This window comes from Mesitornis unicolor, unplaced genomic scaffold (assembly GCF_000695765.1).
Source record: "Mesitornis unicolor isolate BGI_N332 unplaced genomic scaffold, ASM69576v1 scaffold2503, whole genome shotgun sequence".
Classification (NCBI taxonomy): domain Eukaryota; kingdom Metazoa; phylum Chordata; class Aves; order Mesitornithiformes; family Mesitornithidae; genus Mesitornis; species Mesitornis unicolor.
Genome location: NW_010176527.1, coordinates 1 through 27,870, shown reverse-complemented (window position 1 = coordinate 27,870; position 27,870 = coordinate 1). Strand labels below are relative to the sequence as shown.

The 27,870-nt window shown below is 38.1% G+C and overlaps 1 protein-coding gene across 1 annotated transcript; it reads right to left on the bottom strand.

Annotated features, from left to right (window-relative positions):
• Positions 1 to 392: 392 nt before the first annotated feature.
• Positions 393 to 13,701, bottom strand: FAM3C (family with sequence similarity 3, member C). The gene is made up of 9 exons (XM_010181755.1): positions 13,639 to 13,701; positions 10,880 to 10,984; positions 9,689 to 9,718; positions 9,150 to 9,273; positions 5,199 to 5,257; positions 3,818 to 3,868; positions 3,255 to 3,339; positions 2,245 to 2,371; positions 393 to 986 (listed from the first exon to the last, which is right to left on the bottom strand). The coding sequence occupies exons 1-9, from the start codon at positions 13,649 to 13,651 to the stop codon at positions 897 to 899; spliced, it is 684 nt and encodes a 227-aa protein (XP_010180057.1). The 5' UTR covers positions 13,652 to 13,701; the 3' UTR covers positions 393 to 896.
• Between the last annotated feature and the right edge of the window lie 14,169 nt (positions 13,702 to 27,870).

The window sequence follows — 27,870 nt, the reverse complement described above, 5'->3', positions numbered from 1 at the left end:
ATTCCTGATGGCAAAACAAAAAGATGCAGCTGTTTCATTATGCACATCTACTACATGACCAGCCACTGCAGCTGAACAGCCATAGGTAGATTTGATGGTTAAGCAACAGTACAGGAATTGCAATAAAAACTGAACAAGTTAGCCACAATACTACTGCTCAGCATGCCACATCTCTTCTACAAAGTAAACATTATTTTCAAGTTAAGTACAAATCCTTCCAAGCTGCTTTTAAATATCACGCACACTATTTATATATTTGCTTTTGTTCTTCACCTAGTAATTTCTATTGTGCTTTTCATGGCATATCTGTGTTACACTGTTATGTATTCTCCCTGTGTTGATTATTCAGTTTTGACAGAGGATTATAAAATAAATTTCTGGAGCGCTTGGTATTAGAATAACCAAATAGCTTTAATAAAAAGTGGTGCTGCCATTAAAAAGGCAGAAGATAAAAAAAATTAAAGCTCTTTATTAACTTATCACTAAAATCTACAGTATTCCACAAAGGTTACATACTCACAGCAACATTACGCTGTTAAGAGGACAGTACAACATTTGTCAGGATGTTTATTATCCGCATATGCAATTTTATTAGCCAATTGATCTACAAGATATTATTTACCACAGGCAAACTAAATACTGTGCTTTTAAGAAACCTGCATAGAAATGATTTGATGTTTCTTTTGTTTTGGACATATTTACAAAAAGGATTTCTATGTGTGTTAGCAATAAATAATCCCAATATTCAAAATGTCAGTGCTCATGCACACACCGACAAGATGGTTGCATGCTTTAAAAATATTATTTACAGTACAGTCTCCTTCATAGCCCTCTCCCTAATCATAGCAGAAAGTGCATTTTCTTCCATACTCTTTCTCCTTTCCCTTTGTTTTCATTTAATCTTGCTTCTGAGGGATACAGCCTTCCATCTCAACAACTTCTGGCCAGCCTTCATACTTGTTTGTATCCTTGTTGTTCTTTATATGCTATAAATAGAAAACATCAATCTAAAGTCAATGTAAAATCATTTACATTTATCTTTTTGCTTTAACTCACAGCTTTAAAAGACATTTTATTTACTTATTTTCAGGCCATGGACAAAGAGAAGACATCACTATTAGCGTCTTGTGCTTTGTATCAAACAACAATTTCCCAGTATTCACCACCTAATGTAAGTTGCCCAGATAACTGTATGCTAAAAGCAGTTAAGCAATACTGGGAAAACATTTTTAAAGTTGATTATGGATGTTTATTTAGGAAGGGAGGCAAGCAAGAAAAAGGGCAACCGCTCTAGGAAAAAATAAATACAGATACTGAATTTACAAGGCACTGAAAATCACAGAATCACAGAATAGTAGGAGTTGGAAGGGACCTCGAAAGATCATCCAGTCCAATCCCCCTGCCAGAGCAGGATCACCTAGACTAGGTTGCACAGGAACGTGTCCAGGCGGGTTTTGAATGTCTCCAGAGAAGGAGACTCCACAACCTCTCTGGGCAGCCTGGTCCAGTGCTCTGTAAACCTCACAGTAAAATGAACAGTCAGATTTTGAAGAACTGTATTTAAAGTTGAATGTTTGCCTTTTTTGAAAATTAGGGGTTTACTTTTACACCAAGCAACCATCCACAGTCAGGTGAGACGTTACTGCCTCCAAGAGTTTGACGCTGCTCCTGCACTAAGTTCCCACTCCCTTGCAAAGCTGGCAGAAGAGAACATGCCTTCCTCTGTCTCCTAGCACAAAGCTACCTTTACTGGTAACTAAAGGCAATAACATGATGTGTTGAATTGCAGCAGCTAAAGTATGGGAACATACTCTATTTCACAAATTTTGCTACGGTAGCAGTAATTTTTGACAAAAATGCAAAGTGAATAGTTGGGAACACAAATACCTTTACTGCCTCTTATCTGTTGGAGATCTACTGTTGTTAGAGCATCTAAAATACAAGCATTAGGCAGTAAAGTTTTGAATTGTTCAGCTTAATTGGATTCATTAAAAAGACAAATGATCTAGTTATCGGGATAATAAGATCTACCCCATGTAAGATCTTTTTTCTTATTTGGGAATCAAATAGTCTTTTTTGTACTTTTAAAAGGGAGAAGCTAGTCAAGGAAGAAATTTGAAAATAACACTGTGTGCCACTAGTGCAATAGCTACCCATTTTGAGCAAATGCATAGCAATTATAAAACATGCTATGCCTTTATTAGTGTGAGGTTTTAAATTCCAGCAAGTTACAGAATCACAGACCTGTTCAAATGGACTTTTAGTCTTAATTCCTTTTCCACCGCAGAAGACCCAGTTGTCTCTGAAGCCAAGGTTAGTAATAGATGTGCTTCCTAATTCAGCAATCAGTTTCCGTGCTTCCTCATTAAGCCTTGAACAAAACACAGAAATTCAGTATGTGAATAAAATACATGCCCTTAGAACTTCCATTGTTTGATGGGCCATTCAGCTTTAATCTGATTAAATACAAATTAAGTCAGTCAATATTGTGCAAGATCTATCTTTCAAAATCAGATAAGGCTAGTTCTGAAATCACCTAATGGAATGAGCACTTCTCTTTAATATTATATTCTCAAGGAACCAGCATACAAAACTTAGTACATCAACAAATCCCAAGAACTCTCTCATGTGAGAATTTATGCATACATCTCAAGTCACATTAGCAATTCCCCAAGCAAATAAAAAAGTCAACCTTTAAAGTAAACATTGTTTGCATGCTCAAGCTGAAGTCTAGATAAAGTAAAAGCTATTTTAGATTAGAAAAATGACCTAAATATATGAAAGAAGTTCTTGTCTTCTTGGGTCAATTAATTAAAAATTCAGAATGCTGTCGTCTTATTGCATTAATATTTTTTCTCAGAAGAGCAAAAAAACCAACTATGTGCACTGACACAGCAATTGCTAATTAGTCAACTATTAATTTCTAACCTTTTCAGATTTTCAAACACTTGTCATATTTCTGCTAAAGGGTCTAACTTAGTATCTAATTTATTGTTTCTCTGTTGTTGGGATTACAAAACTTTATGCCTAACAGTTCTCCGTGTAAATACATACATAACCCATTACACCCGGTTAGTTTTAATTTGATCCTTGTCCCCAGATCACATCAGCATTATAAAACTAATAAACTGAAAGCATCTCTCACCTTGGAAGAACAAAACTTTATCAAAAGTGGCTGTGTGATAAAGAACGCATTTTTTCAGCATAAAGCAGCATTTAAAAGTTTAAGCAAAATACATAAATCAATTACATACTTGGTTGCACCATCATCATATGTTCCCATTAACACTATCGTTCCATCCTGGATTGACTTCAGAAATTCAATAAATGGAGCCACATCTGAAAACACAGAACAGAAAACTTTAATAACAAGCAACCAATCCATATTTAAACACCTGCAATGCCTTCCTGCAAAGGCATTCCTTTTAAGAATATAAGTGTACTTATAAATTTATAAAAATATGCTAACTGGGAGAAAAAGAAAATGTATCAGAGAGAAATCTTGTTTTATAGAAAGAACTTCATATTTTGTAAAGACATAACCACTAGTGGGAAGTACTCTGGAAAACAAGTGTGTTTGATTGACCATACCATTCCCTCCCACCTCAACTATTTGTGTTTCTTTCAAATTACACTCTCCTCGCAATTGCAAAGGTAGAGGTGAAGCACTCCCTTAACTAATCACCTTAAGCCACCACAGCAAATGGAGCCTGGAGAAGTGTGAAAGGAAAGGATAAAAAAAAGGATTAAAAAAAAAAAAAGATTTTTAAAAAAGGCATTTAAGTTGTTTCTAAGCAGACAAGGTAACTGCACCTACCTCCTCCCCACATGTCAAAGAATTTAGTGTCTAATGGCTCTCCTGTTTTACCTGGAGAAAAAGAAATAGTTGGTGTTATCAATTATAGCCAGAATTGTTTTACAGATAACACGCCCAACTCCTCTTTGTGATTTTTTCAGAGAAAGTGCTGCAGAAGACACCATATAAATCAATTAATATGGAACTCTTATCTTTATAAAGATTGCTCCTTAAACAGCATAGGTTGTTTGTGAAAAGGTGCCGGAAAAGGCAAGACGAAAAAAACAGAGAAGATGCAAACTTCTGATTTTGCTTCAAGTGGAATATAAAAGAAACCAAAAAGCACACAGCCTCTAAAACCAATAAAGAGAATTAACTTCATATATCTGCCTCATTTTTTAAAGTTGTTTTTGCAAAAATACATAGTATAGCTATAGGTTGCCTTTAGTGCCACCTGGAAAGTAAGAAAGATCGAAATTACACTCCATGTCTTGCTATAGACTGGAAATTCGTAGGTTGAATTAAACATCCAGAATAAATAGAAGAAAGCAGACAACACAGTAATCTCATCAGCTTTTTTTTAATACAAACATTTAAAGTTTGGAATAAAAGGAGAAACACTAGCAGCTATATAATGCAAAGGTAGGTATTCTGGTTTTGAACAGATTGAGACAATTTAGGAGGGTAAAATAGGATTAGGTAAGTATTGTTCAAGTCATGCTTTAGACGATGTAAACCTGAGTACAACCCAAAAATAACATTAATTTGTATTGCAGTGAAATACCAAAGTGCTATCTCAGTGCTATGGGGAATTGCTTCCTACATTAAGGACAAATCGCCAGTACTGACATTCAGTTCAGCTTTTCAGGTGACACAGGTAAATCTGTTTGGGTTTAATCAAAGTTAAGAATCCATACATAACATGACGTATTTAGGGTCAACATCTATCATTATGGACTAATCAAATATACTGATTTCAAACTAGGAAATAATGAGCTGCTCTTTCCATGTAGTAATGTAACTGTTAAATAAGAGCAACAGAAGAATTTAGTCTACAAAGTTTTAGTAGTGGTGGTAACACAGGAAGTCAAAAGAAGCAGCATGCATCTCATCATTTTTTCTATTTTATATGTACATTAGGAATTTATCTGATGTATCACCAAGACAGTTACCACAGCACTCCACATTACTATTTTTACCACACATTTTTAGTAACAAAAATTCACTGAGTTTTTTTACTAACAAAAAAGTATAAATGCCAATATCTGACATTATCTCATAAATATGGTGAATACTTCCTTTTCTCCTTCTGCTTGCCTTTTACCATCCCTTAGTACTTCATCTAAAATTTCAGAAACAATTTGAAAATTATGACAATCTGCTCACTTAAAACGTCACTTACCATTGACCAAGGCCACATTAATTCCTCTGCCAACATTATTTTTAACTGCACTCATTAAACTGAAACAAAATAAACAATTTTATTTTTAACAGGACAATTTTCTGATGTGAAATACTTCTATTTTTTTAATAGGATCAATCAAATGGTAAGAGATAAATAGCTGAAAGACCACATGCTCATGAGTACTTAAAGGAAGCATAATCTCCTCGAATTAATCTGTGTGCTCCGACAGCACCACTGAATTGAGAACAACAGCTCAAATACCCTCAGTTGTATCCATTTCATTTGATTGCTTAATCATCTTGGTTTCAAAGTATGTGTGTATATTAAAAATGTCATAAAAAATAAAATGCTATTCATTTAAGAAAATTCCTTGCAGTTAAAGAGCCTGAAACAAATAATAATGAGAAGCTTAGCACAGTCACGTAACCAACATTTTAAGCTTTTTTGTAAGCACATGACGCACAAAAATATGTTAATGAGTTTAAAAGCTAACTGAACAGAGGCATTTAAAATTAGTATTGCAGCATCACACTAAGAAACAAGAAAGTCAAAACAGTTAGCTGCTTGTCCCTGTAATAGGAAACTTAAATCCAAGACAATAAATAATAGACAGATGGGACTGAAAGTTGCGAATCGCCCTGGAGCATAGCTATACATCCCAGCAAAACCATTGCAGCCTGTGACAGCAATTACTTGGCCAAACTCAGAGCAGCAAAGAAGCTGCCAGGAAGAGACGCAATGTGAAAGGGAAGACCTGTGAAGAAGAGCTAATGGGAACACTAAGACTGTTAATTAGGATGCTGTGCTGCCTTGGTGTACCGCTCTGGTGAGAGGAAGCTTCCACAGCTCCTCACCCCTTTAAACTGGCACTGTATAAAGATCTCTGTTCTGCCTCCAAGCCCCACACAGCCCAGCATTAACATTTTGAAGCTAGGAAGAAAAGAATTAACATATATAAGGAGAAATAGGAGTAAGGGTTGAAACAACTGCATAAATTAAGATAATGAAGAAGTCTTCAGCTGAGATTCAAGGAAGCACATCAGCGTAAGCATATAGGTGCACATATCTCATTAATTGCAAACACGCTCCAACAGATGCTTTAACTTCATCCTGATCAGGATTTCTTTAACATCCTTCACTTGCTCTAAGAAGGGGATTCAGATGTGTACAGTCCTGTTATATTGAAAATGTTTTTCACATTTCTTCTGTGATCATATAATTTTCAGGTCATGTCTGAACATCCATTCTAAGCAACATTTTGGAAGGACCACATCCTTGCACACACAACTGCAGCACCAGCTTTCTCATGCTAAATTATTAGTGATATGCTAGAAACAAGAAACGGTCTATCACAGAAGTATGACAAAAATCTTCTTCTCTAATGAGGCTCTCTCTTGTACCCAGGATGAAGACAGAAGCCAAAATTTAGAGGAAATTTAATAGACAAGTATCGGGAACAGACTCTGTTTTAGCTAGTTCAGAGAGGCCATGAAAGACTACGGGTTAATTATAAGCTTGGCACAGTGACTTAGGTTTTAAGGAACTAGTAATCAGAGATTAAAGAGTTCATACTCTTGTTAGTCCTCTAAATTATACCACCTGCAAAAAATTCTGATTAAAATCAAAACTGTAATTCACTAACTTCTGAATTTCCCTGCTTACTTGTCTTGGAAGTATGAAGATGAAAAAGTAATCAGAAAAAAAGCATTTTGCAGGAGTTAGGTCACAAAATATCATTAAAAGAAGAGCTAGTCAAGAGGAAATAAGTTCTTTCAGAGCTCTGAGATACCTCTTTACACACTTGAGAGAGCTTGTGGACCAAGTCACAGACACCACAGGCTGCAATGTGAGAGTTTTCTCACAGGAGGGCAGCCGTTCATCAGTTTTAGAATTCTTCCAATAATTTGCAATCAAGTTATGGCAGTTTTTGAAAGAGAAATCAAACGTCTTACAAGCAAAGCTGAAGATAATATAAAATTAATTTTTCTGGTGGACATTAAAACAGATATTACAAGTCCTCCTCAGAAGGAATCCAGAAAGTTTTTGCCAAGGGAAACTGGACTTCAGACTCCAATAGTTGTGCACTAAGGTGCATACTAGTATTAAAAGAACAGAGTATTTCTTGCCAGCAACTTCTTTCTTTTCATCACTTTCTTCAGTGAAATATCCAGTAGAGGTTTTTCGTTTGGTTGGGTTTTTTTTGACAGGAACAACAATCTTAGTTAATCAGCAAGTGAGGCATTTAAAACAAAACAAAACAAAAACAAAACAAAAACAAAACAAGACCTACAATCCTGAAGTTAAAATATTACTTGCACTCCCACTACTCTTAATCAGTAAATCTCCCTACGTCTTCACAGATATTAAGCTTCCTAGCAACCAGAATGAGAAGGTGGCAAGTTCTGTACCACGAACAAAAATACCACGCAGAGAGATTAGATAAGACTGTCCAAGGTCACAAAGCAAACCAGTGATGTTTTTTTTCCAGTATGGAAAGCAGAACTCAGCAACTTTCACTTGGTCCGTGCCAACACTGAGCTTACACTCCCTTCGCCTGTTGTCCCGACCATACCGTGCAAACGCACCCCTACGCAGGCGAGCAAACCCGAGCTAAGTCAGCTTCATAGAGGAACAGCTTGAAATCTGAATGGTGCTTATGTTTCTAGTAATAATGCAAAGCCAAGAAGCTGCACGTGTTTAGTTGTCAGAGAAAAAAGCTCCCATTTCAACTCCGATACATCTTAATTGCTAGAGTTAGAGCTCAAAATAGTCTTCTCTAAGATCATATAAAGCTAATCTTACAGAGTTACTTTAGAGACTAAAGGGATGGAAAATGTAAACCAATACTTTTTATTCTGTTACAGACTAATTATCCTATTTACTATATTCCATGTTCACAGTGAAATTACTATTTGCCCTATAACTCATTAGCACTAACTGCAGTATGTGCTATCTGAACCACTCTACTAACACAGCATGGGCTGAGAAACACCTAAACTGGAGTAGTTTAAATGCAAATGTAAGGCAAATGCTTGTGACTGATACAAAAAAAAAATATCTTCCGACAATGCTAACACCCTGTCTTTTCTGACGTGACATGCAAAACTGAGTGGATAGACTATGTTATACAAAGCTGCACACACTAGGTGACAATGAGCAGGAACAACCTGAGAGCAAAGAAACAAGGACTCTAAAAATAAATATTAATATTCCCACGACGGAAATTACCGAAAGGTATTCAGTTAAATACTCTAGGCACAGTATTATTAAGACTACCATGTTAAAAATACAGTTATTAGAAATATAGGACTTAAACTCAAAACCAAACTGTGTTTCCGGCAGCTCCCTTCCTCATTTCACAATTATTTTAAATTTATTAACTTTACTTACCATCAGCACAGTTAAATAACTACTGATGATTAAAATAACATTTTTCCCCTTTTGAAGTCATCCATTAAAAGAAAAGCGGAAAATATGTTCTGAACTATGTCTTGGAAATACGGAAATAGATAGCCTAAAAGATGGCTTGTACAAGACAACTCCATAGCTCAGTTTTGGCTCAAGACATTCAGTTAGACATATCAAGAGTAATTATTTAAAAATACAGTCGTTCACTGAATTACAATTAGAGGCATAAGAACAAGTTACTTGGAGACAAGTCCGCATCTGACTTGACAAAGTTTAACTAATCCTTAAGCTTGTAAACCTTAAATAAAGTATAAGGTATCTTGCATGTATTAAAATAGCTTACATTTCTGCACTTACTGCATAGTATTAAGTGTGCTTCATCAGAGATTAAGTTACAGTGCAATATAGTTTTTTTCATGTGGGCAAACCACTGGAAAACAAAACCTATGAAGAATCATTTAAACTGCTGATTTTGTGTGCAAAGTGATCTAAGACAGTATTTGAAAGAGATACTTAGAGGCAACAGGTAAAAATACTTACATATTATCTTCTACACAAATTTTAGGTCCAACTACATTTGCTGCTCCACTTGCCATTTTGAATGCAAAATGCTTTTCAGGACAAGGTTTAGAGATCCCACATTTGTATCTTGGAGGTTTTGTAGCTTTCAAAAGGAAATAAAACAGGATTTCAGAGACAACACCACAGGTAGGCTAACAGAGAAATATCAGTTTTCTGGAGGAATTCAAGGAAAAAACAGACAAACTGCATCTCATCTGCAGCTTCATAGCATCTTAAAACAATCTAGATTCCTGCAGTACCTCATTATTCTAATTCTTGTTCTCACCTCTCTGCTTGCTCTAACCCCATCACCAAAAGCCACAAGACAAAACTACAAGTGAAATGCTAGCAAAATCCAGACTTTACCAGAAATTCAGGAAAATAGGGAAAAGACGGAAAATTATTTTCTGATTGCATTTGAAGTGTAATTAAGACTTTCTTAAATACGGAAATTCAACAGTTTTTCTGTTATTAGCAAAAGCAAGTCACAGCAGTAACACATGCATACAAACACTCACTGCGTGCAGCTGCATCCAGTGCTGATCTAGCTAAAAGGCAAAAAAAAAGTTTTACAAGATGTTACTATTAGTGTCATCTGCTATAAAACATCCTATAAATTTAAAACCTTTCTGTACCTCTATAAAAACAGGTTGGTTGAAATGAAGTATCAAATACATCTGAGCATTATGTTCCAATATAAAATACTATCCTTTACATCATAGAAGAATGAAAGTGTCACATTTAAAGCACTGCACTAATTTACGACTCTCTGATTAACACAAAGATCCATGGAGATGTAAAACCACCAGGGCCCTGTGGAGGTGTAGGCACTAAGGTGAAATAAATTCCCTTCTTACAGCTTTACCAGGATGGGGTCCTTTTCACCTCACACTGGAAGCCTGCAAATTGGGTGTATTTGAACCCAACAATTCACAACTCCCTTTCCTGGAACAGGAAGAGATACAAGTGACCTCATCATGCACATATCTACAATACATCTGTAATACCTAATGACACCTGGGTCTTTTCAACGATTATTAAAGATGCCTCTGGTGACTGGTTCAGATGTCAGGTCACGCTGCAGTAATCTGGAGTTAAATAGCATGAACCCTACCCATTTACCTAAAATTGGTTTTTTGTATGAAAAGCCCCCTTAAAGATCAAGTCGTTCAAAACATATACTCTGAATTTTACACTGCTAATCCTTTTCTGTGTAGAATCCAGGCACATTTGAAATGTTTTGATTACTGCATGTTCAATTGTACACGACAGTGTAACTGTGCAAGCAAAAAAGCCCATCCAAAACAAAAATTCTGAATTGCTTAAGGAGCAGAAAGGGAGAGTGCAGATTTCAAAAAACATCATTCAAGCTGCCTAGTTTACAACTCCAGACTAAGACTGTAAATACCAGTAAACAGTGAAAGAGGTAAAACTATGGTCCATTTGCCTGCCAAGTATGCAAATTGATTATGAGTAGGTTAAATATTTCATACAGAAAATAACTTAATGCACATATAATATATTATATATGCATAAGATATGTAAAAAAATAACAAGTACACACATTAAAATAAATACAGAATTCTTCTTAAGTGTACGCTTAAGTGTAAGAGACTAAATAAACCTTAAAACAAAATAAATATTATATTATTGACTATGGCTCAAGTAAGTATTAATAGATGTCCAGATAAAACAAAGTCATCACTTACCAAATATGTGTCCCAAGTTTGCATCCATTTTTATTTCAAACACTTGAGATATGACATAAAATGTCAACAGAAATATTGCTACGACTACTACCAACTTTGCAGCACCTATTCAGAAGCAGAGAAAAGATTCAAAAAATTATCTGCAAATGAAAACGTTAAGTTTACCAGAATTAACCACATCAGAAATGTGGATCAGATTACATTAAAAGGAACTCAGAAACAGGACGATCATTTGTGGGCTCACTAAACAGAGGTAATCTACACGAAATGGACATTATGGTGCAACTGAGCCAGGCCACCAGGCTACTATCCAAATACCAAACCTGCCCTCCACTTTCTCCAACATCACGCTTGTCTGACAAGTTTGTACACCACAGTACAAACAGTTGGTACTCAGCTCAGCAGTCAGGAGAAACCACAGATTTTCCCAGTGGAAATCCAGCACAACAAAATGAACTAAGCTGATCTAACAGGCTGCTGTCCAAAGGGGAAACTCCTGTCTCCCCTCACTCCACTTCTCTGTTCTTAGCCATGTGTACCTGTTCCCTCACTGTTCACAAATACACCTTATTTCTCCCACCTCAAATTGAGCTACCTCTATTTTAATGTATGGTCAAGACTGAGGGATTAGGGATCTGTTCATATGCTGTTATTGGCTGCTTTGGTCAGTCAGCTCTGAGCATGACATCAAAAAACTCCAAGACACAACCAATCAACCAGAAGTCTCCTCATCTCCTTTTCAACAAATTTAAGTCACTGACCTTCAAAAAGTGAGTTTGAAGACTCAAAAGAGCTAATTTTAAAAGTAATGAAAAGCAGTACCTCACCTTACCCCTTTTAACATGTTGAAGCCTCAGGTAGCTTCAAGTTTTACAAGCCTGACTTTCTCCAGTGCTGAGCAGTCAAACTACCTCCTCAGGGAAGAGCTGGAAGCACACAACCACAGCAATTTACATCTGAAATGGAAACTCGGATGTATGTGGTACTGCCGTTAACTCTGCCATTTTTTAACATAATTTTCAATAGATTTTTACAAAACATTCCACTCTTAGCCTATTTTAAAACACTGACTCAGAGTATGTCAAATTGTTTGGAAGAAGCAATGTTACAGCATGCTTCTGCTTCTCCAATTGCCAGCCAAGGATTCTGAAATTATTCAGAAAAAAAACCAAATTTATGTACTCCTGCAGATCTCAGACTGCTGCTGTGATGGGCTGCTCAGAAAACCCTAAAATAGACAGATTACTCAGTCTTCAGAAGGATAAGAGATGTTAATCAATCCTTCCAAAAGGCTAAAAAAAGATAATGGGACAGAAAGAGAAAAGAGAGATGAAGGAAGAGATGTAACTTTTTTTCCCTTTGCTTATAGTTTGGTCTTCCTCTCCCACTCTCCCATTTTGTGCCTGTAAGCACATACATACTATGTAAGAAAACACAGATGCAAACTTAATTTAAAAATACTATGCTGGAATTCCAAAGATTATTGCATTTGAAGGGAAGAGAACCACAAGTAAGCACTAGAGAAAACATGAACTGAACATACATTAAGATGCAAAGAAAAGGTTTTCAAAGCAACGTTGCTTAAAAAGAAGAGATAGTACTAGATTTTGGAATGTGTCATCTAGCAAGTGGCACTTGGAAAGCATGTTGTTTCAGTAGAGTAGGTGAGATGAACAGGAACTCAGTATGAGGACTAACCAACCCCTCCACCCTATAGCCTGACCCTTTCAACTGAACTGCGAGTGCTCCCCAGAGGCAAGAACCAAAATCAGCCTGTATGCTACAGGTTAAACATTCTATAAGAACTATAAATAACTATATATTCTATAAACTGCCACATCTTCTTTGCCTGTAGGTTTTAGCAACAAAAATAGGTAGACAGAAGAAAAAAGAGGTTTAGAAAAGTAATTTTCCAGGTGATTCAGTAATCTTCTAAAAAATTGCAGTATTTTCCAATTCTTTATCAGATTTGCTTTAACGGGTTGCTCCCAGTTACACATATTGAGGTTAATAACAACTTTAGAAGCAGTGACAAAAATCAGGACTAGTTTCATGCATTAAGCAGATTCACGTGTGACTCTCTTGGAAAAGGAGGTGTCATTCTCTGCTAGAAGAGCCAACAATTGCTCCTTCTGCAACACAGCACTACAACTTTTGATAAAAGTGCAATGCATCATAACTCAAAACTGTTCAATTGCCACACAGGACATCCTACTGCAAGGAAATACCTAAAACAATATTTTATTGTAGTGTTATATTGGCAAAGATCTTATTTTTACAACCCCTACACCTTCTGTCAAGTAAAATCAGTTTCCCAAAGACTGCACTACAATACCTTACCTCTATGAAAAAGGCTTTTATAGCTTTCAAACTCCCATTAATCATTCAGGAAATTTCAGGCACTCATATTATAATAGTTCATGGCACTTTTGGTTGGGGTGTGAGGCAGGGAAGAAATTGCTTAAGGCATCAATCAATGGGTCATTTTCTTATTCCTTCATAGTCTTACAGAATTAGCAGCCAAAGTATATCCAGTTATGGCACCTTAACCAGTTACTGCAAATCAGCTAGAGCCTTCTAAGCAGCTACTTGCTCCCAGACCATTCCAAATTCCAAAATGAGTTTCATTAAACATCTGTTAAATGGAACAGCAATGTCTGTTATGCCAGTTACTTTAACTTATTGTCACAACTTGTTAATGCTGTCTGTAGGACTTGTTTCACATGAGACAAAAATCTGATTTTACTAAGCATGCTTACCTGCTATTCTCATGTTTAGTCTTCAGCCAGCTAATGACACTACTGCATTAAAAAGAGCCACCTAGGGAAAAAGAAAAGCAAGCCATCGTAATTACAGCCAAACAAAAGCACTTTTGTGATGGGTTAACAGTAAAAAAACTCCATAGATTTTTCTAACTAATATTAATGATGATTGACCTGAATATCCAATTTTTAATGCTTACAGTAAATGGAAGAAGATTCAGGATGGATTTCTGATGTATTGCTTTCATTTGATACTCCATGAAACAAGTATTCTGAAAAAAATCTTATTTTAATTTAATCAAATCCACTACAAACTCCTTTCAACTCATAACCCTTCAATCTGTGACATAAATATTTATCAGTGCTGTATCTAAGCAGCCTTTGATTTCCTAAAGCTATGTGATAAAAGTCAACAACTCCATCTGCATTGCTCTGAAGTCCTTGCAACTTTCAGATGCAAGTTGTTATTTGGCAACATAACATAGCAAACTATGCTTTGGAGAGAAAAGGTTTAGCATTTTTGGCCTTTAGGATACTGCATAAACTGCATTCAGTCGACCTGAAAGAAGGTTATTCTAATACTTTAATCTAAGTGTTACAAAAATGTAGTAACACATTTATCACTCATAGCAGCATCCAGAATATTCACTTGATGGTCACTGGTGACTGAAGCACCAACCCTAGAACTGAGACTATTTCAGAACAAACTGAAAACCACTGCTTATGAGCAAACACCACATAAGCTCAAAAGATTCCTCTTGAGAAGAGCTTGCCACCACATAATATCAAAATGGGCCACAACCCGCACAGACTCTGCTCAAAGGCTTCCACCCCCTCCTCAAGCAACACCTTGTCCCTGGGCTGTACTCAATCTCTTGCCCTCTGCCCGCAGAGCCACGGCTGCTGCTCACTCTGCACCACGGTCACGCTCAGCCATGGTGGGCCCATGCTGCACTTGAGCCTGGACATCTTCTGACTCCAGTTTCCCCGCACTCCCGATTAAAGAACCACAGAGCAAAGATACCCATGCACAGCCACTTGGCACCCCCAGCACTGACATGGTATCTATGCAGATCAGGTTTGGCAAAAATTGTAGTCCTTACTAATGAAATGCTACAAGATCTATCAGAAACATGGTAATTTGTTTTACAACATTGAAGCAGATTAAGCATGTAAATATTTTTTTAAATGAACTGAAATTAGAATTTGCTTGAAAACAATATGCTACTTGAACTTCTGTCTCTCATTTCTTCTATTCTTATCATTAAGTAAGAAAGAACGCTCAGTTACTTTCTAAAATACATGAGGCATTCAGAAAAACAAGTCTGTATTCAGTACTTCCCTTCTGGATAAAAAAAATAAACTATTCCTGAATTTGGATTTTGGTGCATAGCTACTTATATTTAATATGGCAAAAGAGAAAATATTGCTATTCAGGGCTCTGTCGGATCATGTACACTAAGGCCAAATTTGAAAACACGTAACAAACGATCATTCTAATCCAAGAAGCCATCCCACAGCCCATCACAAAAGCTACAGCATCCCTAACACTCTTTAGTTCTATGCCATGATTTCAAAAACCATCAAAAACATTATCTTTAGAAATTAGTTGAAAACCTATTGCTATTAAAAGTCAGGAAATGCAAATTATTTGGAGATCACCAAAACCCCCACGTAGTCCTCATGGTCTATGCTAGCAAAGAAAAATTGATACTGCACTAACAACCTTTTGCCTTCACTTAACTCAGTATCTGCAAGTTCAGCGATTTGTGCCCATATTCCTCTTTGCCAAAGACACTGTCATTGCGCTCTATTGCTTAAAGTTTCCAAAAAAGTGGTCAGCAGAAAAATAAATAGGAAAATGAAATACAAGTATAGAAATATTTATTTCTACTCCATTAGAGTTTGAAAATAAGTATCAACAAAGTTGGAAAAGCAGAAAAATGTTTTTGAATGCTAAGGTTGTACTACAAAGGAAATCTCATAGCATATTATTGACATAATATACCCTTATTTATAGCCACATATATTATATCCACATATAATACCGTCTTTCAGTAAAAGGCTGGTATTTATCTGTCTTAAAAAAAGGCAAAAAGAATCCGCCAGGGCAGATAAACACATTTTATTTCAAAGTCTGTGAATGGAATTATTCTAAGCTCCTTGCCCACCCCCGGAAATACACCAACATTAACATAAACACACTCTGTAGTCTGAGCAACCGTGAGCTTGTTTTAAGTCAGCACTAAAAAAAAATAAACTTGTTTTTGTTTTACCATAAACAACACCACAAATTCAAAATATGAAAGCAAGAATGTAAAACCAAACCAAACCAAAACAGAAATGAAATGAAACTACTATAAGATCCAACCTTGACTGGAGAATGTCTTTATCCCAACACCTCAGTCACTCATCTCAGTGATCACTATTTGTTGCAATCAACAAATACACAACAGATAAGATGCATTTTTTTAAGTGTGAAATATTTTTTCATTTAAAAACAAGTAAACCTGAGTATGTTATGCCTAAACTTGAAAGGAATTTTAAAAAGTGATTTAAAGATTCTTTTCCTAAACTGCAGGAAAACTAAACTACCAAAAAATTGTGGGTTTTGATCTGAAGAATAAATATAGGAACGCTACAGTAGAGATAAATGTTGTACAGCATTTTCCAGCTGCAAGAGAATAATTTTTGAACGCCAAGTCCTTTTCCTATATATTATTATCTTAGAATACTTTTTTTAATTCAAGACAGAACAGGAATAAAATAGGACAGCCCATGAGCCCTTATGAATGCTTATAGACCATTACTCTGCATCATTAGTATTAGGTCTCAGAATCAGAATCACAGAAGTGATAAAAATGGATTTGGAATTTCTAATAGTGAGTATTTTAGGATCATTTACAAACAAACAAAGGACCACAACTGAGCTTGCTCAGATTCAGATCCGCAAAACCAGCATCAACAACATTCTTTTGATTGCTTTAGGAATGGGCTAAAAAAACCGCAAACCCAAACACTGCTTTCCTCCTCTTTGATTCCATCAAGATTCCATCAAGCAGAGGCAGCAGAATTACAGCCTGATCTTCTCGACTTATGAATGACCAGTAATATAAATAACCACTTCATTACTATATTAACATAACTTATCTCTGTCAGGAAGTACAACAAGGCTCACATTTATCACTTATGGTCAGAGACTGAGGCAGGAGGTGCAGCCCATAGTAGGATCTATAAGCAGCCCCCTAATGTGTTTGGCAGAACTCTATACAGACACAAAGGCCACAGAGGAGCACCACAAAACAGGTAACAGAAGCGATCAACATCTACAAGTCACAAAGTAAAATGGCTGGTTTAGGGAAACGCTATATTGTATGACTGTGAAACCGAGATATTCTTTTCCTTCAGATTGTTCTTAGTGCAGAACTTAAGACATTTATCAGTCAAGGTATAAAACTTGGGCAGTGGAAAGAAACCCCAAAAATCCCTCACATGAAGCATCAAATGTCTTGAAGCAAGAAGCTATCCACAGAAGAACCTAAAACCGGTGCCTTCAGATTATTATTTTCCTCTACATTAAGAGAAAGGAAGTTGTTATTTCTAAGGGTGGCCTAATGTGAGAAGAAGTGTGGCAAATTGCAGGTTTTCATCTATAGTGGACAGCAGTAAAGGTGTTTTAAATCAGAACAAATTCTACAATTTTACAATCAGCACAGTCAAATATCTGCAGGTCTATCTATTTGTCTTGTGCAACTCTTCCTGAGGCTGGAGGAGCATGGTCTCCTTTTCCTATGATCCCACTCAGTGCTAAATGTGAGGACATGTCTTCTCTCAGCAACAAGCACACCTGTCAAACCATGGCTGGTCATCGCCAGCTCACAGGAGCCAGCATTCAGGAGAACAACCAGTGTCAAGACATTCTGACCAGTGATCTCGCAAGTCATGTCCACACCCTGAATAAAGAGCACAAAACTACAAAGAGTTTGTGGTCTACAGGCTGGTAGAGTCAGAACTCTCGTCAGCAGCAGTGGGTATTTTTCTTAGAAGGCTTCGATGATGCTGACCTTCAGCTGAGCTCAGCCAGCCATGCTGGTCCAGTGAGATGGTAAAATCCCAATATGTAAAGCTGTGAAATACTGAATAGTAGAAAACGAAGAATGGAATGCTTTGTTAAACTGATGTAGAAAGTTCTCTCTGAACTGGCAGAAGATGACGGACTCAATGACAAAAGTAAGAGAAAACCACCAGACAGGCAAAAAGCTGGTGGTGCCATGTTAGCGAGTTCAGACCAGCACACAACTTGCTCAATCCCTCGAGAATAGGAATGAAAAGGCAGACAGCTCACTGAACCTGAGAGTACAAGAAGTTAGAGGTTACAAATCCTTTTCAAAAGCTGATATGTCATTGTCCAGTTCCCTGCATGGAGGTGCACATTTAACCACGCAGAAAAGAGTGAGTTATTCTGGAGGCAAGCTACTAGGGAGTGGATATAAGGAAAGACAGTTGGGAGCTGAGGTTTCTGGTTGCTTTTCTCTACTCCATCCATCCTTGTGCATTATATTTTGTCCCAAAGCAGGGGCAACTTCCAGATGTTGAGATTTCCAGTGCCAAAGCCATTCCAAGCAATCCCCGTGACAGCTCAAAATGCTATACACAGGGCAACATAACAAGAACAGAAGAAAACCAGAAAACAGCAGCTTAGAGTGGAAACAAAAAAAAGGGGGGGGGGAAGAGAAGAGAGAAAAGGCATTTCCCCCACTCTGCTCCACTTGTTAATCAACTTGTGTGGAAATAAGAGACTCAACACACAACTGACAAATTTCATATACACATCTGCAGAACTACTGCACATATTTTGATACATACTGAAACTAGCTTCAATCAGTAGAGCAGCAGATACTTGCTTTTCAAAGTGACCCATGTCTCTTGAGGGAACCCTGCCAGGTACTTCACACAGGGAGCTTATAATTTCATTGAGCCTATAATCCTGCCAAGCAAATCATCATGTTTTATTAGAAGATATAAAGTTTCTAACACACCAAGATCAAGTTCTTTCCACATTCATGTGCTAGATATAAGAGCTGAGAAGCCCAACATGACCCAGCAATGTGCACTTGCAGCCCAGAAAGCCAATCATATGCTGGGTTGCATCAAAAGAAGCATGATCAGCAGATCAAGGGAGGTGATTCTGCCCCTCTCCTCTGCTCTAGTGAGACCCCATCTGGAGTACTGCATCCAGCTGTGGGGCCCCCAATATCCAGAGGACATGGACCTGTTGGAGCAAATCCAGAGGAGGGGCACAAAGATGATCAGGGGGCTGGAGCATTTCTCCTATGAAGATTGTGAGAGTTGGGGTTGCTCAGCCTGGAGAAGAGAAGGCTCTGGGGAGACCTTACTGCGGCCTTCCAAAGGGAACCTACAGGAAAGCTGGGGAGGGACCTTTTATCAGGGCATGTAGTGATACGACAAGGGGTAATGGCTTTAAACTGGAAGGGGTAGATTTAGACTAGGTATTAGGAACAAATTCCTTACTGTGAGGATGGTGAGACACTGACACAGGTTGCCCAGGGAAGTTGTGGATGTCCCCTCCCTGGAAGTGTTCAAGGCCAGGTGGGACAGGGCTTTGGGCAACCTGGCCTGGTGGTAGGTGCCCCTGCCCATGGCAGAGGGATTGGAACTAGATGGTCTTCAAGGTCCCTTCCAAGCCAGAATATTCTGTGATTCTGTGATATGACGGTCATTGAGCAAGTTTTCTTCCTAGAATCATGGTGCAAGAGGAAATTGTATTGAGGTGAGTAAAGTAATTGATAAAATACACACAAAGTTATTAATACTGACACAACACTGAACAAAGTCTAGATGTCCTAAGCTGAATACAATTCAATTCGGACATTTCTTGATCAGCCTTGCTCAGCAATTGTCCAGAGACGGTGCCATGGGACACACGATGTAGGGCACACATTGACTTGGGCACAGCCTCTGCCCCACTCACTGCGCGTGAAAGCTTCGGCCACTTGCAATGTGTTCGTCTTCATAAGGGTTTATCAAATATGACTGTAATAAATGTTTTTTATGGATAATAATGAAACATGCAGATTAATCTACTCCATTCCCAGGATAACAGCACTTCCATTAGCAATCTGATAGCGTGCTTAGATTATGCTTACGAAATGAGCACACAAAAACAAGCAAGATAAGGCAAGAATTCAGAAAGTCAAGATAATTTTGAGTTCTGACCTCAGCCGATTAGAAACAGGTCCCAAAATCAACAATGATATTTAATAAAACAGAAAGTAATACACCTCAAAACAGACATCAAGTGTGTCAAAACAGGCAGCAGTGATGAATAACAGGATCCAAGCAATTATAGCAGCTCTCTAATATCGGGGTCAGCAAAGTGGTACTGCTGCAAAAGTGCAACTGCGCACTGCGAATTGTACCCATAGGATGGCTGTGTGTGAAACAAAAAGCAATTATTCTGCTCTGCCTAAACAAATAAAAATTTACTCTGCTCTATGTGCTATCGAGACTTTTAACTGAGACCCGTATGTAGTTTTTCCTAAGTCTATCTTAAAGTATAATCCCCAAATGGAAGAATCCAGATAACAACTACATGACCTAAATAAAATGACGACAGGCTAAAATAGTCATGTTTGCTTTGCATGGAACTGTGAAAGCAAAGAGAGAAGGCAAGAGACAAAGGTGTCTGTTCCTCTAAGGCGTAATTCAAAAATTGTTTTAAAAAATGCTGAGATTAACTGTTCTCAATATGTACTGGTTGCTGCTTATCTATTTGCAGCTAGCTGTAGCCAGCTGAAGAAAAACAAGAGGGCTGTAAATCATCATAGAAGTTTGGCAAAATACAAGAGACAGGTTTTCTTCACCTAGGTAGTCTACAGGGTGCAATTTAGTGTTACTTCAATATTAACCCTATATTTCTACACTCCTATATGCACATCTATACCCAGATATGTAAAACTAAATCTGTATCACCCTGAGATGCTTTGAATTACATTCAGAGGGGAAACTCACCCCCTCCAAACATGATTTAGAAGTTTGTATACTTTCAAAAATGGTCAAATAATGTTATACCTGGTTTATCTGTATTTACTACCTATTAATGTGAATGGCACACCAAGTACACTGTCCTAGAATTAGATACACATTCAATATCACTTAGTAGCAAAGGAAAAAAAAAAAAAGGCTTGAGAATTTATTTCTGAGTCATGAGTAGATTAGGACGGTGTTTATTTTTTGCCGCACAAACTGCCTTCCTCAATGATCAGCAGATGCAATTTTTCCCTGTCAGAGAACAGCTTAAAAAAAAAGCCATTTTACCTTTTCGTATCCGGCGAAGTGCAACCAGTGAAACAACATTTTGTTTAATGCATCCTCTGTTAATGGGTATTTCAGTCTGTTGTTTTCAAGCAGTTCAGAGCAGTGGTGGTTTTCTACTCAAAATTACACAGTGAATTTGATATGTCAGGGACAGCATTAGCTATTCTTATGTGAGCTCTGGTTTTAAACCACTGGTTGTGCCAACCCGAATTACATGCCACAGACCAAACAGCCGAGACAGTCGAAATCATTCCAAGTCTAAACTTGATTAGGAATCCAGGCTTCCAATATGATCATTTTATTCAAATACAGGATGCATTTCCTTACCCAGATGATTACTTACCCTTCTGCTACACTACGCTTGGTTTTTCCACCGTGTTTACAAAATTAATTTAATTTTAAGCTGGTGAAGGGCACACATAGGAAAGAATTGCACCTTTAAAAGAAGTAACTACTGTAGTTCAATTTTATTGTATAATCATACACCGTTTGTCTTGTGGTGACACAGGCTGTGACCCACGTGGTTGTTCCCTACAGGCACTCCTACATCCACATGAATTCCTTGTGGTTATGGCAGAACTCCTCACAGCCAAAAGGTTTGTCCACACAGAAAAACCTACAGACTCCCGGATATGCTTTCCCTCCTCCCCTCCCTCCTTTGAGACAAATACTACCATGAAGTAGTAACACTTAACAACACTGAATTAGACTCAGAGTGTTTGCTTGTTAAAGAGAGATTTTATTTTACTTCTATGAACAGCAAATGAAATCCAGATAAATTTAGGAAATGAAACCCAAACTTATTCCAAAATTAAAAATAGGCAATTCAGCTACTGTTGCATGTCCTATGCTGAAAATACTGCTATGTGTTTTCAGTTCTAAAAATGGAAATATAGATTAGAAGAAGCATTATGCTAGAACGTTTTCATACCTGATGAGCAAAACAAACATTTCCCAATTGTTAAATCAGTGACCATGCAAGATTTTGCTTCTGGCAAAAGTAGTACTTTTACCTTGGGCCACACACAAACTAGTCAGTTCCACAGAATAATTTAGGTTGGAAGAGACTTTCAAGACCATCAAGTCCAACCGTTAACCCAGCACTGCCAAGTCCACCACTAAACCATGTCCCTAAGCACCACATCTACACGTCTTTTAAATACCACCAGGGATGCTGACTGCACCACTTTCCTGGGCTGTCTGCTCTAATGCTTGAAAAACCTTTTGGTGAAGAAATTTGTCCTAATATCCAATCTAAACCTCCCCTGGCACAAGTTGAGGCCATTTCCTCCTTTTCTCCAGGCTAAACAACCCCAGTTCCCTCAGCCACTCCTCAAACACAGAAAATTATCCTGAATCCTGGGAAGCATGAGATTAAAGTACTAGGACACTCTTCCCACTGTGAATGAAACTCAATCCACATTTATTTTGCAATTAAAACAGCAACAACAAAAAAGAAACCTCATAAGTACCCAATCCATACTTTGAAGACTCTTCTCAAATGTTCCTCAAAATTTACTGGTCCATACATTTAAAACCAGGATTTAATTTACTGTCCCTAAAATCCGTACTATATATATGTAATAAAGTAAACCACACCATCGCTGCTGATGTACCTATTAAAGAGAATCTTAGCCTTCTATTTCATAGGGTTGGATAAAATCACATAGAGAAGTTTAGAGAGATAAAGTCCTCAAGGACAAATTGCTGAACCTCATTCCCCCATTCACTTTCCAACTTCGCAGAGAAGTACATAAATCTCACAACAGAGATTTAAGAGAGTGAAGTTTAACATTTCCTTCTGTCAAATGATGAACAAACTCATTTGCAACTGAAGCACTGCTGCAATTACTGCCTGTTCAAAAGCTCAAAACCACTGATTTGTTTTCTGTCATGTTTTTTTAAGAAACAAATTACCACCTTGATTTCATAAGACAGCAAAGTCTGTTCAATCTTTCCACAGCAGGAAGGAGTAAATAAAGCTTTGCAGCTATTTATCTGCAAGATCACCAGGTCTCACTTGAAACAAGGTGTTGCCAGAATCCAGTAAACATTTCAAATGTACCACAGCTTTGACATCTTTGAATGAATAAAAAAATACCAAGCCTGTTATCAGAATAATGTATCTTAGCCTGCCCCATGCAGCAGTTCTCATTACTACCATACAAAAAAGTTATGGGTCTGAAGAACAATTAACATCCATGTAATTACTATGGCTTGATATAACCACACATGACCACTGCAGAATTGTATTTGAGGCTATGGCTACAGCACGTCACTTCACACTGGGGCCCACTTTATTTAAAGTTATCAAGTAACCAAGCAGAACAGGAAAGGAGCATCACAAATACTCTATACATGCTCTATACATCCAAGTTTACTGCAGGAAGACTGATGTGCTCCTCTGCACTACTCTTTGTCCCAGGCACAACCGGACTCTATACAGTAGCTTTACAATGTCAGAATGAGATCATCACCTTACGAGCGTGATCCGTTTACTGCACAAACCACCACATCGACCTCATCACACAGCAGCACACCAAGACCATAGACACAGTGAGGCACAGAGCTCCTATAGACTTTGCAAGGCAGAGGATCAAGGGTATTGATAGTAGGAAAGGACATCACCACACACTGCTGCTGCTGCCAAAAAAAAAATACTATGAAACTACCAAACACTTAAGCTTCTTTAACAAAAGTTCAGCATGATCTGAGGCTGCAGGTTGGAGCTTTAGCCTTTGCTCAGTAGCGAGCTGATCTCACCAGGAAGGGGGGATGTGCCTCTTGGGAAAGCACTCCCTGGTGACAACCACTGCTCGGAGCACTGCTGGCATCTCTCCTTCCTCCCACTCTAAGGGATACAGAAACTCCTGCTCCACCACAGAGCTCCTTCTCATCCACTTATCTGCCATGTGAGGCAGCACATGGCTTTGGCCTTTTGCAGGACAGAATGAGAGTGCCACCGGCTGAGGGAAGCACCCTGCCGAGAAAGCATCATGGTCAGTCTGAGGGTAGAAGGGGTAGCAGCAGCACAGCAGGGCCAAGATGCAGAGGGGCCACCTATGCCTACAGGACACTACAGAGTGGGATCCTAGTGCGGATATGAGACTGCTGTCCATGACACACTCGGAACCACAGTGCTCCTGTGGTACAGGCAAATCAGTGCTACTGGTCCACACTGGCACCGGATCAGCCATCATTTGCGAGTGATGAGGTGACAGACGCTCAGAAACAGAGAGGAAGTTGGTCAGTCGCATGCTCCTTAACAGCTCTGAAGTGACTCACTTCTTCCTACTGAAGTCACAAAGAGACAGCAACAAAAACTGCAGTCTCTAGACTGGTTTCTTAGCATGAAGGGATTAGAAGAAACACCCACAACCTGCCTCCTGGCTGGGTGCAATCTCCCAGCAACCAGTACCAAACACATAAGCCATATCTGAGAAGACTTAATTTCACAGCCAAAAAACCTTCTAGGGGCAATGTACTCTTTTAGTATTTTTATGAATACATATCTTTTGTATACTTTAACATTCAGTTAAAAATTGGTACATACCCCACTAACTAAAATCCAACACGGCCATTGTCTATCCTTTGAGATTTTAAAATCTAAGGATCATCATAGGTGGGAAAAATTACGTTACATGAGACTGCAAGTTACTACATGTCATCACCTATAAAGAAATTCACCACATTAAGTACCAGTAAACCTATTTGAGGAACAGCATCCCTCAGTGACAGATGGGTGCTTATCACAGTGAGCTTACCACCGAGACTACACAGAGCTGACATGAAGACACTGATGTGCAATGACTGTACACTGTAACAACTCCTGATGCCATGCCTCTCTGGATCATGCTGTTGTAAAAGAAATCCACTAATTATTACAGAAATTCCTGTAATAAACTTCTACCTGAATTGACACAAATACAGCTGCAAAAACAGTGAGGTGTCACTGATGTTCAGCTGACCAGCAAGCAAACAGCCATGGCAGTTCCATCAACCACCTCACCCGTACCTGCAAGAATACCTGGGCCGATCCAAAAGCAGAAATAAGTGTCTGGGAACAGGTCAGCAACTTTCTAGCAGCAGTAGTACTAGCTTTTACCAGCTGAAATGTTTGTGAAATGATGACTCAACTAACTGGTGATACCAAAATGGATCAAGAAAAAAAGCCTTTGCTACTAGGAGATGGTTGCTTTCTCCTCAGATAAAAGAAAACTGGAGAGCAGGTGGGACGAGGGAAGTCAGCCAGCCGTAAGAAAAAAGCAAGTCTTATGAAAAGAGGAGAGACTGTGTATTTTGATGTTAACTAAAACGTTAACTGGGCTCTCAAGAGAGCTACCATGCTTTTGTTCATATAAACACACTGTGCAACTTTCTGCCATTAAAACCAACTCAGCAGTGCAAATGAAATGCAGGGCAGAGTTTACTCCAACAGCTCCCTCTGCCCTGGTAGGTTTCCAAAGCTTCTGCCCTCTCCCACAAAGTCTCTTCCACATCTTCTTGGCACTGAGCTCTAGCAAGAGCTGGAAAAAGCTAAGTTTCAGCTCTGTCTGCAAACAAAGATATAAGCTATTTTTGTATCACAGAACTATGGTACTGTATATGGGAAACAAAAATAGCTCAACAATCCCTAAAGAGTAACTGTTGATAACTCCCTTTGAAAACTTAAATGTGACTGGATTTCAGGAAGCCTGGATAAAATAATACTTAATACTGTAATCAATGACTTGAACTACTGAATAGGGATAAGCTTTTTAATTTGTGTATAAAATCAAGATGCATACAGATGCAAATTAAAGAACAGAATTGGACCTACATCTTTTCCAGAAGAACTTTTTGGTTCTTTTAAGAAAAAAAAAATCCTAAGGTCCTCTTGGGAGGCACATACCATTATGAAAAGCATGAGGAGGCTATGCTTGGATTCATGACTACACACAGCACTTTACACAATTAAGGAAGACAATGAGGAAGCCAGGAGCACCTATTTATAGGTTACAGATGCTTTAACATCCATCCCAGTTGAAAATTCTGATGCTAAGAAATGTGGTTTCAAGCCGCAATACCAGTTTAAAGTTACTTCCTCATCAACTGTCTTTCGTGTTGGTGCTGGGCCTCTTGGCCTGGATAGTACCAGGAAGCATGAAAATTTATGAGACAGGTGAGCTCACCTGCCAGTTTTCACCATTTCTCCAGCCCAGGGCACATGAGTTAGTTCACTATGGAAAGCTAACCTTGTAAAAGAGAATTAATAAAATTTCTGCCAGACTAGCAGACAACTTTTTGGAGTGTTGGGAGACAAAGCACAGCTGAAGCAGGCTGTTAGATTTGCTCAGACATCTCATCAAATCTCACTGTAAGACTCTACGATTTCTAATGCTATTGCAGGTTACATTCTTCCAAAAGTAATCCTGGAATTTACAGACAATCTTGGTTTCAGATCAGTGTGAGACCTCCCAGAGGGACCATTCTAAACCATGAAACAATTACAGTAATTCCAGTGCTGCTGACAGCAAAACGACTGTCACAGGGTTGTGCAGCAGGCCACAGGCAGAGAAAACACGCAGGTTTATAATAAATTATGCCTTAAATTCTAAACTTTCTCAGCAGGTTTTTGTGAAAAACTCAACACTGAACATATATATCACTTAGAGTAGGGCTCATGCAGATACTGATCGCCGATATAAGAGGTAAAACTTGCAGTCCTTACACTCACATGTCAACCCTCTGACTCTACTGGGACTGTAAGTTTAAAAACCAGAACCAAAGTTTTATTTGAAAAACAACTTCTCTTTCAACAACTTAAATCTTAAAGAACAAGTTCTCGATGTCTGATGTGGATTCATCTTATGGACACCTAATCTTCACGTTATTAAATAATCTGTATGTAAATTTTGCAACTTACATCATACTGATCCACCTTGTGACATTACAGATAAAAAAAATCCCTTTCCCGTACATTATGATAATATTCTGAACAGAACCAGAAACTAAGCGTTCAGTAGTAACAGTTCACTTTTCAAGTATTAGCTTACTGAAGTTTCATTAAATTCTCAAACTCTTTCTATATTATCACTCTTCTCTTAAAGCCCTGAGAAAATACTCATGAAAGGCAGAGCACGTATTCCCTGAAGCACTCAGGCTGCACCTAGAGACGCAAGTCTTGTGAGGCGACTTTTGTAACCAATTACTCTGCACTCTTAATGGGTGACATGGTCAGGACTGCTGGAAAGAGATGGGAGCAATGGCCTCCACCAAACCAGGTGCCTTCTCCATCCCGAAGTGATCAGATGCTATTATCTGACAATACCAAGCCATCAGCTTGTGAAGAGCCTACCTGCAGGCTTGAAGCAAGTTACAGAACTTGTTTTGCCACACTGACAACTATGCAAACCAAGAGAAGAAAAAGATTTCTCTACTTAAAAGAATCCCTGGGGCGGAATACGTGCTAATGAAGACATTCATTTAATGATTAGTTTCGGAGTCTTTAAAAAAAATACCGTTGTGCATAGTCATTAACCAGTAATTTCTGTTTTGTTTGTTTGTTGTTTTTGTTTTAAATAATACTCCTATTAATATTAAATAAATACTTTGTTAAAAGAAGAAGACCAGTCAGCTAGGTTCCCCAGCAAAGAACCACCACAGGCCCTAAGCCTGCGTGGTGTTACGGGGCACATGTTATATTACAAATAATACCTGGTACGTGCAGAGATCGCCACAAAAGTCTGGAGTTACCACATAGTCATTTAACCTCTTTTAAATGTGAAAAAGTGGAAAGATCAAGAAATCAGGTGGGTTGCCTGCCAGCTCAGGCAAAAACATAACTTAGGATATGGTAGCACTAACCAACCAAAAAAAAAAAAATATATATATATATACAGAATTCTTGTA

Excerpts from the sequence above, each read along its gene's own strand:
- FAM3C (XM_010181755.1), bottom strand. Across the intron at positions 9,719-10,879 it reads AAACTTGGGACACATATTTG|CTAGATCAGCACTGGATGCA; the intron begins GTAAGTGATGAC and ends TTTGCCTTTTAG. Across the intron at positions 987-2,244 it reads CTAAAAGTCCATTTGAACAG|CATATAAAGAACAACAAGGA; the intron begins GTCTGTGATTCT and ends TTCTATTTATAG.